At 40.3% G+C, this 17,374-nt stretch overlaps 1 protein-coding gene across 1 annotated transcript in view; it reads left to right on the top strand.

Annotated features, from left to right (window-relative positions):
* LOC128371002 (zinc finger and BTB domain-containing protein 16-A-like) overlaps positions 1-17,374 on the top strand; it is a 166,101-nt gene that overhangs the window by 124,193 nt on the left and 24,534 nt on the right. The window contains exon 3 of the mRNA XM_053331195.1: positions 1,146-1,243. Within this exon, the coding sequence (XP_053187170.1) occupies positions 1,146-1,243 (98 nt within the window). The remainder of the gene's footprint in view (positions 1-1,145; positions 1,244-17,374) is intronic.

Consider the following 17,374-nt stretch of genomic DNA (forward strand, 5'->3'; position numbering starts at 1 on the left):
GACACCTCTGCCTTAAAGAATCATTGATGGCGTTTTTCCACCACCTGTCATGCTCTCTTCCTCTCTTGATCCTATCATCAAGCAGATGACACTTAGTTTGAAGCCTCACTGTGTGAAGAGGAAACTTTTTGAAGGATTAAAAGTGCCACATTTGAAAGAGGGGGGGGGGGGGCAACTTGACCAACAATCATTACTATTGTGGACCTGTGTGCTTTTGTGTACCTCTCTCAAGGTGAGGTATTTGAAGTTCTCAGGAGGCTTAAGGCACTGTGGCAGTTGTTTGGCAATTCGTGTCACCTTAATTGCTTTAGAGCACTTTCAGATATCTCTCAAGAATAATATGCTTTGTACCGAGCCGTGGGGGTCTTTGAAGATTTCGTAACAGAGAGAGTCGTGAGGCTAGACTTTGTGTTGTTAGATGTTATTCAGTTACCTAACCTTCAAGGCCTTCACCACATAATCAAATATTGACCCTTAGTCTTGTCTGACCTTGTGAGCTTAAACTATGTTACAGCCTAATGACTGTCCATTTAGAAAAAAGGCAATTTGTTTTGGATGAGATTTCTCTTCAAGCTACACATCACCTTATAGTGTTTTTTTGGGGTGGGTGGGTGGGTGGGGGGGTGGGGGTGGTTAGGGTGCTGTCAAAAAAACTGGACCATAAATGTTTCATAACACTAAGTAGCTGTCCTGTGTGTTTAGCCTGAATAAATCATTCTATTTCACTTTACAGCTCCTTATCCATCTGCAGCACTTTAGATGGAGGGAGTTGATATCGCCTCTGCTTTGAATAGCATCTTGTGATTTACGGCAGCGAGTCATGGTCTGGTGCTCCGGTGCAGAATGATGGTTATTGTTATGGGCTGATGTTATGATTGATGGTGTGTGTGACATTTAGTCTGTTTTTTAAAGCTGCAGAATGCAACAGGATAACCAAAATCGTTTGATGTGTGGAAAGTTATCACTTACGGGGGCTGTAAAGAAAAAGAAAAAAAAAAAGCCACTTTCTTAGAGGACACAAACGTCTATTTGAGAGACATGCATGCATGAAGAATGAGGTTTGCGTGGTCAAAAACAGACATTTCCTAGCAACAACAGTCCTTATACTAAATAGTTTTTTTTCTGTCTCCTCTCGTTGACAACAGGAAGATGCACAGTGGAATGAAGACCTACGGCTGTGAGCTGTGTGGGAAGAGCTTCCTGGACAGCCTCCGTCTACGGATGCATTTGCTGTCTCATTCAGGTAAAGAAATCAAACCAACCCAAAACCACATCCTCGTACTTTGATCGCCGTTGAGCTTAGAAATATCCGCCCATTATCACTGTAGGTGTAGCGTTGAGTTTTGGAATGATAGAGCATGTGTTTACTCCCATTGCACACAGTTAGATTTGAGTAATAGAGAGAATATAGAGAGAATTAAAATCCTCATCCAAGTCAGAGGTTGATCAGAAGGTCATTGATCGAGCAGCTGTTCACTTTCATTTTTTATTTCCCTCCAAAAAAAACCAGACCTCAGCAACCTCACTGGTAGCTATAACCCTTAACTTAAGCAAAGTTTATGTTCCAGCAAGTTAACTTAAGTGGTTTACTTAAAGGAATAGGAAACCAGGAAGTAGTATACAGTACATAATTACAAGTAAACACATTCACATACACTGGTGGTGCAGTCCTTTTTAAAGGGAGGGTGCATCTGTGTTTCTTGTAGATTTACAGTGTGACACTCTGCAAAGCCTGACTTTAGCATTTACTCTGGCATCTCACAAAATTTGATTTACAACCCATTCATAGATTCAGAGTGATTGATTCACTACTATCATGAATGCTGCTTTTCCTACAGCACAATTGAAGGGTTAGGGAGAGGGAGAGGGAGAGAGAGAGAGAGAGACAGACAGAGAGAGAGAGAGAGCTCAGCCTCATACATGCTTCACATATCCCAGTTTAAATATGTGGATGTGGAGCACAACCCAGTTTAAGTGATTTGTGGATTAAATAACTGTTTCGGGCTCAGTAAGGCTGAGCAGAACTACACAGGAAACAGTAACCCAAGAGGTGCCTGCACATCATCATCATCCTGTCATCCTGTACGTCTGTGACATTAAAAGTCAGAACACTTGGACACCTTTGATTGGTCCAAACACACACACACACACACACACACACACACACACACACACATACCAGCAGTCCTTGTGCTCTGAGCCTACTTAGCACAGTCGCACTTTAATAGCATGAGCTCCTCACTCCTAAGGCCCTAAGTGCAGATGGTTTATTGAGACACTGTAAAAGCCATGGGACCTCTGAGGGAACCCCTTCTCCACACACACACACACACACACACACACACACACACACACACACACACACACACAAAACCCCAAATCCATGTGTTGACGTTGGCCTACAGATTAAGCCCTGTGTTTGGTCCTCTGTATGTTTTCCACACTAAGCGGTCCCAATGTCTGCTTGGCATTAATGTTGTTATTGTAGTTGATGGGCATACCAAACAACCCCCCCCCCCCCCCCCCCCCCCTCCGAGTTCCCCCGGCCCACCACCGTCAGTAGGATAGAAAACAATAATTGCCAGGATCATGTTTGTTCGTATCTCACCAAAAACTTAAACAATGACTGAGATGGATGCTGACACTCCTGCTATGTTGTGACAAAGATGAATGACGAACTCAAGCTGTGCCGGTGAATTGGCTCAGCACACAACTCAGCGTGTCAAAAAACAAAAGTTGCTCCGAGGAAGTATTCACTGTTTATTTTAAAATTACACCCCGTTTTCACAGTTTCACACACACACACACACACACACACACACACTCTCTCTTCCCATCTCACTCACTTGTCAACTCCAGAAAGAAGAGAGCTCTGTCACGGACACAAATAGGATAGTGAATGTTTGGGAGATTTTATACTAGTCTCCCAGTGTGTGCCCCTGCTATGTGTCTCCTCAGACATAACATCCTGCCCTAAAGCCTCTCTCCTGGAGCTCGATTCATGTTTATGTTGTTTCATGTCGTGCAGTTCAGTGGCAAAAAAAGTTAGCATGGAGTTTTGTTATATTTTTTTCTTTTAAAGTCAAGCGATATTACAAAGTGGAAGCTGAAGGGTTAGGCGAGGTAATCTCGTGCTTCAGACACTTGTTGACTGTTCCTGAAGTGTGCGTGCAGCTCTCTGCATGCTCCGGTGGAGATGAGCCATGCTCTCGCTGCTGACATGGATCCAAGTTAACCTGACTTGGCTTCAGGTCCGCCTAGCTTGAAAGCAAACCTAGAGTTAGAATCATATTGGGGGAAAAAGTCATTGTATTAATCTTTGCAGGTGTAACAGTAACAGTAATGCTAATATAATATAATATAATATAATATACCTAGCAATAAAGGTGCAAGAACAAGTTGTAATGGTAGTGATAGAAAAAGAGAATGGGTAATGGATAATAGCTCAGTAGTTGAGGAAGCTATAATGCTAATAGTAGCATGTCAGTGTAATAATAACAGTGGCAGTATTAGAAATGTAAAAGTATTATTTAAGTAGCATTTAAAATGACTTGGCTTCAGGTCCGCCTAGCCTGAAAGCAAACTTAGAGTTAGAATCATATTGGGGAAAAAGTCATTGTAATAATCTTTGCAGTTATAACAGTAACAGTAATGCTAATATAATATAATATAATATAATATAATATACCTAGCACACTAGTAGTAGCAAGAACAAGTTGTAATGGTAGTGATAGAAAAAGAGAATGAGTAATCGAAGGTTTAGAAATAATAATAGCTCAGTAGTTGAGGAAGCTATAATGCTAATATTAGTAGCATGTCAGTGTAATAATAACAGTGGCAGTATTAGAAGTATAAAAATATAAAAGTATTATTTAAGTAGCATTTAAAATGACTTGGTTTCAGATCCACCTAGCCTGAAAGCAAATTTGGAGTTAGAATCATATTGGGGAAAATTGTAATAATATTTGCAGTTATAACAGTAATGCTAATATAATATAATATAATATAATATAATATAATATAATATAATATACCTAGCAATAAATGTGCAAGAACAAGTTGTAATGGTAGTGATAGAAAAAGAGAATGGGTAATGGGTTATTGAGTAGTTGAGGAAGCTATAATGCTAATAGTAGCATGTCAGTGTAATAATAACAGTGTAAAAGTATTATTTAAGTAGCATTTAAAATGACTTGGCTTTAGATCCGCCTAGCCTGAAAGCAAACTTAGAGCTAGAATTATATTGGGGAAAATGTCATTGTAATAATCTCTGCAGGTATAACAGTAACAGTAATGCTAATAATATAATATAATATAATATACCTAGCACACTAGTAGTAGCAAGAACAAGTTGTAATGGTAGTGATAGAAAAAGAGAATGGGTAATCGAAGGTTTAGAAATAATAATAGCTCAGTAGTTGAGGAAGTTATAATGCTAATATTAGTAGCATGTCAGTGTAATAATAACAGTGGCAGTATTAGAAGTATAAAAATATAAAAGTATTATTTAAGTAGCATTTAAAATGACTTGGTTTCAGATCCACCTAGCCTGAAAGCAAATTTGGAGTTAGAATCATATTGGGGAAAATGTCATTGTAATAATCTTTGCAGTTATAACAGTAATGCTAATATAATATAATATAATATAATATAATATACCTAGCAATAAATGTGCAAGAACAAGTTGTAATGGCAGTGATAGAAAAAGAGAATGGGTAATGGATAAAAGCTCTGTAGTTGAGGAAGCTATAATGCTAATAGTAGCATGTCAGTGTAATAATAATAAGTATAAAAGTATTATTTAAGTAGCATTTAAATAACCTAAAGAAAGTCTGTTGCACTTAATTGCAGCAGGAGAAGCTTCTTTATTATCATCTGTAATGTTTTGCATACAAATGTTATGTAGCTGTGTTTTTCTTTTAGCTTTGTAGATTGTATTTCTCAAATGTTTAGTATTTTTCCACTTCATTTCTATCAATAAGGGTTAGTGTACATCGAGCAGGATCACTGATAATGTAACCGAGTCACCATGAACCAAAACTAAATGTGATTTAAGGAATAACAAAGCAGAAAAAAAAAAAACAGGCAGTATTTTAAGGTGGTATAAAAAGTCATGGACTAAAAACATTCAGTAAGTGATTCTGACAGTATTAGTACCAGACGTGCATATGCAGGGTTAACAGCACTAAAAGCTCTTTCCAAAACATCCAAATGAAATCCATCTCATGTTTAATTTTGAGGGGAGGATCATGGTTTGGATTACAGTCAGTACATGTGTATTTGGGATTTTTAAAGCTTTAACATGATTACTTTTTAAAGATCAAGAGAACATTAATACAACCTTCGACCACCCCTGAGTTAAACATTAAAGTGGATCATTATAAAACCATACCATTATATCAACAGGTGAATAATAACTCTACAATTTGTACCAATTGACGTGAGGTGAAAGTGAGTTGATACGAGATCAAATGGAAAAAGCAGAAGATTGAAAACTCTAGGAAGAACCACACACTCCACCTTGAGAAAGGCAACCGAGCGGAAGATGTGGGCAGTGTATTTTTAGCAACAGTGGCAGCAAGTGCACAAACTTTTTTTTTTTTCTTCTTCTTCTTTTCTTTCTTTCTCTTTTTTCCTCTTTCCAAAGCGGGGCTGTCTTGATGCACAACATCAACCTGTGCTGTTACACACATCAGTGTTGATTCATAGCCGCTTTGGTCTGGCGTAAAAGGCAAGACAAGCGCTTCTGTCGAGACGGGCGACGGTTAGGGAAGAGACAGCGCTGAGGCAAAGCTGCTTTGATAGTTTTTGTTGTCTTTTTTTTTTTGCACGATTTCATTTTTTTTCTCTCTCTCTCTCTTCCACCTCCGCCTCCACCATTTGACTTTCAAGGCTTTTCTCGGTCTGACACTGCGTCTCGATTTTTATCGTGTCTCTCTGTAATGATGACACTTCACCAAGTCCCAAAACCCTCAACCTCAGCCCCTCCTTTCTCCTCCTCTCCTCCTCTCCTCCTCCTCCTCCTCCTCCACCTCCTCCTCCTCCTGTTCTGCCGCCGCCGCCATCATCCTTCAGCTCGCTTCAGAAAAGACAGAATATTGGGGAGATGAAGCGAGAGAGTGGAGAGAGGCTTTTTGGTATGCACAGCGTGTCGTGGATGTGGAGCGTTTCAGACGCTGCTGCTGTTGCCTCCTCCCTCCCCTCTGCTTTCCACTCTGTCTATCTATCTTTCTGTCTCTCTGTCTGTCTCTCTGTCTATCTGTCTCTCTGTCTGTCTGTCTCTCTGTGCTTGTTGTACGGAGAGCTTGGCGGCTTGCCAGTCTGGGCTGCCTGCCACCTCTGAGGGTACAGTATGTACAGTCTACCTTGTGCCAGCTATTTATTTTTTTCCTCTCGTCTCGTTCTGTCTCAGTCCTCTCTCCACGTTGTTGTTTTTTTTTTCTTTTTTCTTTTTTTTTTTTTTTAATCTCCGCCTGACGTTTAGTACTTGACAGTGTTTGCAGAGCCAAAGCCTGCAGATGGGGGTTCGAGCAGGGTGGAGGACTGTGACTCAGCCCCTTTTTGGGTGCATGCTGAGGTCTTGAATGTTGTTTTCTCTAATTAATAGCAGCACCTTTACACCGGTAATGGAAAATAGCTCCATTATTTTACTAACTTTGACCAATTTCATGCTAAATTATAACCTTTAAAAACCCAAATAATCATTTTATGTTTTACCTAGAACTGTATTTGATTGCAGTTAAACCACAAATAAACCACAGAGCAATAATAGTCTTTCTAAACTCAATCAAAACTAGTGCTGAGTCATATTCATAATCTGGTTTAGTCATTCTTTGATCAGATCATTTCTGATTCAATATAAAACAAATTTAGATTTATTTAGCTGAAGTTGTTTTGCAGCTACTTGTATTTAGATAACATATCATATTTTAGTAGTTTGGCTTCTTTTGTTCGTATTTGACCCCAAAAAACAACAAAAACATAATTATAACCTGAGATCAACATGTTAGCAGCTTTCAGGTCACATGATGAAGACCGTTGAGTCACTTTTTTCCCAGGGTCTTTAACTATTGCACAAGTGTGGTTTTAACCCTCCTATTGTCCTCAGGTCGAGGGAGGAAGGAAGGAAGGAAGGAAGGAAGGAAGGAAGGAAGGAAGGACGAAAAGAGGAAGGAATTAAGGAGACATGGAAGGGAGGAAGGAAAGGAGAAAGGAAGGAAGGAAAGGAGTAAGGAGAGAGGAAGGGAGGAAAAGAGGAAAGAAGGAAAGGAGTAAGGGAGGAGGGAGGGAGGGAGGAGGGAAGGAAGGAAGGAAGGAAGGAATGGAGTAAGGAGGGAGAGAGGGAAGAAAAGAGGAAGGAAGGAAAGGAGTAAGGAGGGAGGGAGGAATAGAGGAAGGAAGGAAAGGAGTAAGGAAGGAGGGAGGGAGGATGGAAGGAAGGGAGGGAGGGAGGAAAAGAGGAAGGAAGGAAAGGAAGGAAAGGAGTAATGAGGGAGGGAGGAAGGAAGAAAGGAAGCAAGGAAGGGTGGAAGGAAGTGAGGAAAGAAGAGATGGGGTCAATTTGACCTGGGAGTACGAAAGTAGGGTTAATAAATTGTACAGTAAATATGTATCAGTCAGTTATTACTACAGTGGATAATATGCAGTGTGACTAAGTGTGTATATGTGTATGTGTGTGTGTGTGTGTGTGTGTGTGTGTGTGTGTGTGTGTCTTGTACTGAAACTCGCCAAACAAGACCAGACCAGACTGATATGATTCACAGTTTGTTCTCGGATCGAGCCGATGAAGCATAATAAGATTACCAATAAGACTCTCTCTGCTGAACACCCTCATATATCCTCATACCCTCATCTCCGTTAGCAACAACTTCTCATCTCACTGCCTTTATAGCTTAAGAGTCTTTAATCCTCTGTTTACTGTATGTATACATAGTAAAGAGTTCCTGTATTAGCTATCTGCGTATGTGTGTGTGTGTGTGTGTGTGTGTGTGTGTGTGTGTGTGTGTGTGTGCATGAGACCGACCTTAAAGCACATTAAAAACGGATCCATCTTTATTTAAACAGTCGCAGGCTAAGTGTCTTGCTCAAGGGCACAGTATGATTATATATGAATGGGAGAGATGGTAGTGAGGCAGCTGAAGAGTATTTAAATATAGAGGAGGGTGGATTGCACTGTCTATTTGCTCAATACTTTATGAGTACATACTGAAATGTGCCCATAGCATTATATCAGCTGTTTAAAAAGTGTCAGTGTCAGTATAAAGATATGTTGCTTTACTCACTCTTTAGGTATATGTATGTTTCCTGAAACCCTTCATGTTTTATATTATATATCCAAACCCAGAAGTTTTGCTCATTTTGTGGTTAAAGGATAGGTTTACAGTTTTTTTTTTTTTTTTTTTCTAAAGTCTCTCTTAAAACAACAAGCCAGGTGCCGATTTTGACTTTCGCTGCTGTAATGATTTCTCCTGTTCATGTGCTTTGGATGTTAACAGATCCCTTCATAATGCCTTCAAAATCCACAGTCATCCTTCTGTGCACAAGTGGACTGAAATGTTTATCTAAAGCTAATATAAAAAGGCTTCAATCCAAAATAGTTAAATCAAGTAGGTTTCTTTTCACAGATGAAGTTCTTTTAGTGCCAATGTTCCTATCCTTCCTATCCTTTCCACCATAGCTCAAAAGAGACACAGTGTTCAGGGGGAAACATGAAGCATTTAAGACAACTACAAATAATGTAACTTTTGAGTGAACTTTTATTCCCCCAGTCATTTGCATTGTAAACACATTCAGATGGGATCCGTCACCGCTACAGTATAAAGAGAAAGGAATGATTACAGCAAGAAAAACCTGTTTCAGTGTTAAAGACTTTAGAAAAAAACTGTTGGAACTACCCTTTAAAACAAGTTTCTACTCTGCATAATAAAAACAGTATTACATGCAATACTTAGCTCTATGCTTTGGTCATTTATACCTGCAAAAGATCGTCTTCATCATGAGTCTTCATCATTGCATTCATCAACTTCCCATACAACATATCAGCTGTACTGTGCAGAGTTAAAGTCCACATATCATCTCCTACTCTCTACAGCAGGGGTGTCAAACATGCGGCCCGTGGGCCAGAATCGGCCCGCCGAGGGATCCAATCCGGCCCACTTTCTTCCTTCCATCTTTCCTTCCTTCCTTCCTTCCTTCCTTCCTTCCTTCCTTCCTTCCTTCCTTCCTTCCATCTTTCATTCCTGTCTTTCCTTCCTTTCTTCCTTCCTTCCATCTGTCCTTCCTCCCTTTCATTCTTTCTTTTTTCCTTCTTTCCTGCCTTCCTTCCTTCCATCTTTCCTTCCTGCCTTCCTTCCTTCCTGCCTTCCTTCCTCCCTCCCTTTTTCCTTCCTTCCTTCTGTCCTTCCTCCCTTTCTTTCTTTCTTTCTTCCTTCATTCCTTCCGTCTTTCCTTCCTGTCTTCTTTTCCTTCCTTCCTTCCTTCTGTCCTTTCTCCCTTCCTTTCTTTCTTTTTTCCTTCCTTCCTTCCATCTTTTTAATGACCCGGCCCACATGAGATCAAATTGTACTGTATGTGGCCCTTGAATGAAAATGATCCCGCTGCTCTACATTATTGATAAGTCCGTTTTTCTAACATGATAATCTGCTGTCACTTCAGGTCATATGTACGCTAGGCGCTGTGTGTGTGTTGATGTGTCACACAGCCTTCAGCACTTTGGTATGCTTGTGTTTGGTTTGAGCATTAGTCAGCCAGTACAGTATATTTCCAGAGTGAGGTTTAGAAGTTTAGAAGAGCAGTGTTTCTGAAAAGGGCTGAAAAAAAAATGGGATTGGTCTTTTTTTTTTGTTTTTTATAAACACCTCATTTGGTACTATAACTTTATGTTGCCTATTAGTAGATCTTTTTGGGGTTGTATGATTTAAGAAAACAAGTTTGGTTTAGAGTAACTAGAACATGTCTGACTGCCAGTTAATGACAAAAAAGAGCAATGGCATGCCAATAAAAGAAATAGACGACCAAATAACCTAAAAAAGATGAATATGTTCTCCTCTAAGAGTCGTGTGTGTGTGTGCACCTGACTGAGTCTAATTATTTACATTTAATTCTGTAGTTTATTTGACCTGAACGGCACACATTAACTAAAATTATAATAAATGTGCCACACATAGCCAAAAGGCAAATTTCCCCCTCTGTCTGTTCCTCTGACTCCCTGAAATTAAAAGCTTTTGTTTCAGTCTTGATCTCAATCTTTGAGTGTGGGAGTGAAATGCCTACGTAAATGTCCAGAGCGTTTATAGAAGAAGAGAAATGCAAAGAATTTTGGATATGAACGCAGCGAGGCGGTAGGGCTGCTTTCCCATTGCTCTTTGTCTCTGTTTCTATCTCCGCTGCATTTGTTCGGCTGTTTGGCTGACGGCTGGTCGGCTGTTTTGGCGTCGTGCCGGCTCTTCCCTCACACTGATGACGACATATTTGTGCCGGCAGGTCTGGATGTTCTGCCAGCATTCCAGCATTTATGATCGCTCGCAGATGTGAGTCCAGGAACACACTGTACTGTACCCAAACCGAGAAATTAATGAAACTTGACTGCCTTCCAGGCCACAAATTCTTAAATGTGTGTGTGTGTGTGTGTGTGTGTGTGTGTGTGCGCGCGTCTGTCTCTGTGTGTGTATGCATGACTGAGAAGAGAGACAGGAGACTCTAGGGAGGGAGGGGTGGCGGGGGGAAAGTGCTATTAAAAGCAAGTAGTAGGAAAAGAAGTAGTTCAGAAAAAAAAATAAAAGTATGGCCCAAAGTGTTAAGCGGTTTGCATGTACTTTTTTTTTTTTTTTTTTTTTTTTTTTATACCACAGCTGATGTTCTGTCCTGGCTGTGCACACACACACACATACACACACACACACACACACACACACACACACACACACACACACACACATATATATCCCTGCTGTTTCCTGGTGTACATTAACACAGGATGACAGATGGAGTGGATAAACAGCAGTAGCTCATGCTTTAGTAGCATAATGTAACTGCTTCTCTGCAACTTAAAATTCCTCCTTTCCCTTCCCACTCCACTCCTTGTAATACTTCCCCTGACCTGTTGATTTACGGCTCCAAACACCGCCGGGATTATGCAGCTGGACGAGCCTCGGCTGGGTTATGTTACACGAGAGGGGAGGAGGGCACGTCAGGGGACAGACAAGCGAGAGGTGACACAACGCAGGGGTCGACTTATAATACTGTAACATCAGTCGTTGCTGTCAGACTGATATTTTTATTTCTAGCACAGACAGGCGGAGGAAGTAGGGGAAGGTAAGGGGAGGGTGAGTCGAGGTGGTGGTAGTGGTGGTGGTTAGGGGGAAGTGTGTGTGTGTGTGGGGGGGGGGGACTTGTTAGACCTCTGTCCTGAGCAAATGTGACTTTATTGGAAACGTGTTACACTGAGCAGCTGCGCTCCTTAGCCAGTACTCAGTGTACCTGTGCCGTGGGCTTCTTGGAAAAGCAGTGTTTTTTAAAAGAAATAAAACATAAAAATAGCCCCAGCCAAGCAGTACGTGAGGTATGATCCTCTAGGTGATAGAGTCCTCCGGCTGACCAAGTTGACAGCTCTGTGTCTGGAGGCACACTCTAGAGACTATAGACGTAGCCTGTTGCCTTCAACCTAATTTTGCTCAGCTTGTTTTTACCTAACACCTGTAGCTGCCTTCCTGGAAGAGGCTGTATGGGTATTAATCATAGACTGTATAAAAGAAATGGACGTAACATCCATGACCTCACCCATTGGTTTGTGGACTGCTGCTCGGAAGCCGTTAGTATCGTATCTAGGCAGCGCCATCTTGAAAATTTCAGGTGCATGCTGGGAAAAATAAAAACACGGATTCTACTTATATGGGCATGAGGCGGGGCCTTGGGCAGAGCGAGATGGTTAAGAGGGCTGTATCTCGAGGACATTGGGCAATCAACCTGTCAATCAGGACGTAGCCACGCCCTAATGCATACCCTGCTTTATCATCAAATATAAAATCAGGGAGGCCAAAATGTCCCAAATGAACATCATACTGCATTGAAGAAGGCTTTAAACTAGCGATTGAGACCATAAACACATTTTGAAAACGTTTACTGAGGTTAGAAATCAAGTGAGAAGTTAGTGAATTCTCCATTGACTTGTATAGAGACGGTCGCCCCCTGGTGGCCTTTTGATAGAATGCAGCTCTAAGTTACTTCCGCGTTGGCCTCATTTCAGAGGACCAGAACTCCCCTCCTGGTATTAACAGTCGCCTGCACTGCACAGAAATGTCTCACTAACTAGCAAACCATGTGTCATCCTCTAAAAATATGTTGTATGTCAGTGCAGAGTAGTTATAAATCATACTTTGACATTTCATTAACATGTAAAGGTGCCAAAGTATGTGTTAACATGCTTTGGCTACATGTGGGGCAGAGGTTAGAGATGTTGGGTAATCCATCTGCTGACTCATTTATCTTGGATGAATGTGGAGAGTCCAGAAATGCATAATTTTTCGGACGGACTGAGACCATCTGCAAGAGATTGCATTGAGGTTTGCAAGCTAGCAGCTAGCAGCAGCAAGCTAGCAGCTAGCAGCAGCAGCAGCGGGCCTGGAAATTGATTTATATGGAATTTGCTTTCCTCCAGTGCTGCACTCTTTTTTATTTTTAGCTCATGTATAGATAATATTACAAAAAAATAAAAATCGTCCTTTACTCCTTCCTGTTTTGGGCCTTGCTCCTGTTTGTTTACGATCTCAAAATAAATGAGAGATTGATTTTATTGATGAGTAAATGTGACTTTAACTGTAGCTCGAAACATGTTTAAAATAGAAGGTTTGTATATCAGTTCGGCTTCATTGAATTATTGACAGAGCTGTTAGCCGTAACATATTGAGCTCTTTTGCTTTAACAGCACATTAACTTATCATACTTATCTGTCTAGCATGTTGAAATACAATATCAAAGCATTTTAAAAGGGAATACATTAACGCAATAACATGACATTAGAACATTAGAAGTAGCTTACAATAAAAGTAGATTTAAATATAGTATATACAGTATGCGACAAGTATGTGACAAGCTCCATCGTCTTTGAAGCATAAATACTACTAATTATATAATCCCCCAAGTATAATCACCTTTTTCTCTCAAACAAGCAGCTCCGACAGACAGAGCCATTATAATCATTTCCTGTGTGGTATCTGTGACTCCCAAAGTCTGTCAATCAAGAAGTTGGAACGGGGGAAGCTCAAAGATGACTTTTCAGCCCTCTCTATTTTCAGACAAGAAGAAAAAAAAAGGAGGACTTGATCTTATTCCTTTTATTACAGGGATATTGCAGCTTTAATTCCTTTTGGTTGCTAAGTAGCGAGTGCCCCTCTGCTCCCTTAATGGGGCTGATTTGGTATTCCACTCTGATGCCAAGTCTTATTTTTGTATGCGAGACAAAGTGTTTTGATGGAGGGTGATTGCTGAAACGTCTGTGTGTCTACCAAAGGCTTTTTTTTTTTTTTTTTCCTTTTTTCTTTTTTTTCTTTTTTTTTGGTGGAGAGTGAGAGTTTTATGGCCTCTCACAGTACAGTACACTGTGTGCCTTCTGCTCAAAACAAGAACACAGTCGATTGAATTTTGGATTCGCTTCATCATCCCTCCCTCCTCCCAGCAGCTTTGTTGTCAGTGAGCAGCATGTGTGTGTATGTGTGAGAGAGAGAGAGAGCTGTGTGTGTGTGTGTGTGTGTGTGTGTGTGTGTGTGTGTGTGTATATGTGTGTATATGTGTGGTAAAAGTCAATTATTGCAAAAGGCTGCCAATTAATTTGCTCTCCTGGAAATTCGAATGATACTGTAGAACGCACGCTCTCGTAAACACACGTGTACACACGAATCAAGGACACACACGCACACACACTCATTCGTGCACAAACATGCAGTAAACAAATACACACTCACACACACACACACACACACACACTCATGCACGCACACTCTGCTCACCATTAAGTCGAAAAAAAGGAGAAGATGCACACACACAGGCTGCAGACGTTTGTTTGCTCCAGAGTGTGATGTTAAATTAGGTCTGTGTGTGTGTGTGTGTGTGTGTGTGTGTGTGTGTGTGTGTGTGTGTGTGTGTTTTCGGGGGGGGGGGGGGGGGGGTTTACTGGATGAATAGTGAACATTGCTTAAAGGGGCTAAAGCAGGATCAGGTGGTCTCCAGGTATTCTGGGAGTGTCTTTTTTTAGGGTGAAGGGTCCTCCAGACTGTCTCAGGGCTGATTGTCTTTCCTCTTCCATCACACTTAATCTTGTTTTTTTAAAGCAAGTTGTCATCATCATCATCATCATCATCATCATCATCATCATCACCAACACTGTTTATTTTAGTAGTAGCGGTAGTAACATTCAGACACATTCAAATTGACCCCGTCTGTTCCTTTCCTCCGTCCTCCCATCCTTCCTCCCTCCTTTCCTTCCTTCTTCTTCCTCCTTCCTTTCCTTCCTTTTTCCTTCCTTCTTCCCTCCTTTCCTCCCTTCCATCCTTCCTTCCTCTCTCTTGTCCTCCCTTCTTTCCTTGGTTCTTCCTCCCTCCTTTCCTTCCTTCTTCCTCCTTTCCTTCCTTCTTCCTCCCTTCCATCCTTCCTTCTTCCTTTCCTTCTTTCTTCCACCTTTCCTTCCTTCCTTCCTTCTTCCTCCCTTCCTTCCTCCCTCCTTTCCTCCCTCCTTTCCTTCCTTCTTCCTCCCTCCCTTCCTTCCATTCATCCATCCATCCTTTTCCTTCCTCGCTCCTTTTTCCCTTCCTCCCTCCCTCCTTTCCTTCCTCCCTCCCTTTCCTTCCTTCTTCCTCCCTTCACTTCCTTGACTCAAGAACAACAGGAGGGGTTAAAAAAAAGGATGACAACATGAATCTTATATTTACTAAAGAAAACTCACCACCAAGACAAGCAGAAGAAGAAGTGTGCGTGAGTTAGTGTGTGTGGTATTGGCGAGGTCCAGTTCTGCAATTTTGTAAAGCAATTAGTGGTATTTGCCACATTTAGATTAGGTGCTGCTATGTGTATCTGGACTGCACATGTTGACATAAGCAGTGTTTTGGTTCTTTTTATTCTTGTTTCAATATGTCTCTCTTTGATATATAATGATCCTTTACAAAGATATACACACGGATCATTGAAATTCCTTAGCCTCGGGGGACTTCCAGTTCAACACGCAACGAGCAAAGCGCATGTGAGGGAGACTTCTACAAACACATTTTAAGCCTTCAAGTGATTTCTTTTGGGTCATTTTGACTTTTACATTACACTATAACACTAAATCACCAGCAATGACAAGGTAAAGATAGAGAATAAGACAAAAATGGAGCGACCGTGTTGCTCTTTGTGCTTGGAAACTGTTTGGAAAAAGGAAAACGGGCTTTTAAAAACTACTTGGCAAGTGATTGGATGAATTATCTGTCCATCAATGTCACTAATCTTACCTTACGAGATCACGCAAGCACAATAAGTTAAAGGCTGACGATGAAAGGAGCTGATCCTGTAAACTTTAACAAATATAATTATGGGTTTGTTGGTTTTTTTTCCTCTTTTTTTTGTCTTCCTTTTTTTCTCTTTTTTTAACTACTTGTATTTATTTATTTGTTTTTATTATTATTATTTTATTATTATTTTTATTTTATTTTTATTTTTTTCATTATTTTATTATTATTTTTATTTATTAATTTTATTTATTATTATTTTTATTACAATTGTTTTTATGTTATTTTTATTTTATTTTTTATTATTATTTTATTATTATTACTATTTTATTTTATTTTTATTATTATTATTTTCATTATTATTATTATTATTATTCTAAATTATTATTATTTAATTATTATTTTTATTTATTTATTTCTAATTTATTCTTGGTTATTGGTATGTTTTTTTTGGGTGGGGTTTTGGTGTCTAGATGTTTGTGAAGAAAAAGTCTATACCTTGTTTCTGTCTATTAATCTTAAAATCAAAGTGGGGGAAAAAAGAAATAAATAAATATATATATATATAATTATGTGGAAAATTGGTATTATTTGACTTTTAAAAACCTCAACAGAAAGAGACAATCCACCTGTACTCTCTGTTGTCAATTGGCTGCCAATAGCTAAATACAATATCTTCTTCTCTTTTTTCCTCTTTTCTTTTTGACGCGTAGGCCGATAGAAATAAGAGATGTTCTATAATCTAGCTTACCTATGCTATTGTTCTGCTGACAGGGAGCGGGTTAGATCTAAAGGCTTAATGCTGCTCTATAAATAGAGACACTCTGCAAGAAAGGGTGAGGGAAGAAGAAGAAGAAGAAGAAGTTTTAGATGCACTAGAAACTGAGCACATGGTTTTTTTTCGGGGAGGGGGGTGTGTTTAAGGATTTTTGTTTTTTGGGTTGTTGTTGTTCCTCTTAAGCCTTGGAGGTAGTAGAGAATGCAAAGGGGGGTTAGCCTTAGGATGCATCTTTGCTCTTTTATCTGTTAAATGATTGACTCCATCTCAGAAATGCACTGTAAATGCATTCTGCCATATCACACACACACGTAGGCCGAGGCTTTTATTTTAGCTACTTTTTTTTGGTAAATGGCATAAAATCACAAAGGGGGGTAATAGAATCAAAACTGCCAGTCCAACTTTAGACGTGTAGTAATAATGATCAGTAAAAATATTCAGTTGATCCTCTTTGAAACTACTTCTGACCCCAATGATTGAAGGAGGGAGGGAGGAAGGAAAAGAGGAAGGAAGGAAGAAAGGGAGAACAGATGGAAGGAAGGAAAGGAGGGAGGAAGGATGGAGGGAGGGAGGATGGAAGGGAAGGAGGGAGGGAAGGAAGGAAAGGAAAGAAGGAAGGGAGGAATGAAGGAAATGAGGGAGTGAGGAAGGAAAAGAGGAAGGAAGGAAGAAAGGGAGGACAGACGGAAGGAAGGAAAGAAGGAAGGAAAGGAGGGAACAGTCAAAACAGACACTCACATTGGATTTGACTGTCCGTGACGTCTCTCTACGTCTCTACGCTACGTCACTCTATGTGACACCAGACTCACGCTTATTCCAGTTGTTGTTGCTAGGTGATATCACTGGAGGACACTTTCCAGTTGTTGTTGCTAGCGGATATCACTGGAGGACTTATTCCAGTTGTTGTTGCTAGGTGATATCACTGGAGGACTTATTCCAGTTGTCGTTGCTAGGTGATATCACTGGAGGACTTATTCCAGTTGTTGTTGCTAGGTGATATCACTGGAGGACTTATTCCAGTTGTCGTTGCTAGCTGATATCACTGGAGGGCTTATTCCAGTTGTTGTTGCTAGGTGATATCACTGAAGTACTTATTCCAGTTGTCGTTGCTAGCTGATAT

The sequence above is a fragment of the Scomber japonicus genome, chromosome 13 (genome assembly GCF_027409825.1).
Source record: "Scomber japonicus isolate fScoJap1 chromosome 13, fScoJap1.pri, whole genome shotgun sequence".
NCBI lineage: Eukaryota > Metazoa > Chordata > Actinopteri > Scombriformes > Scombridae > Scomber > Scomber japonicus.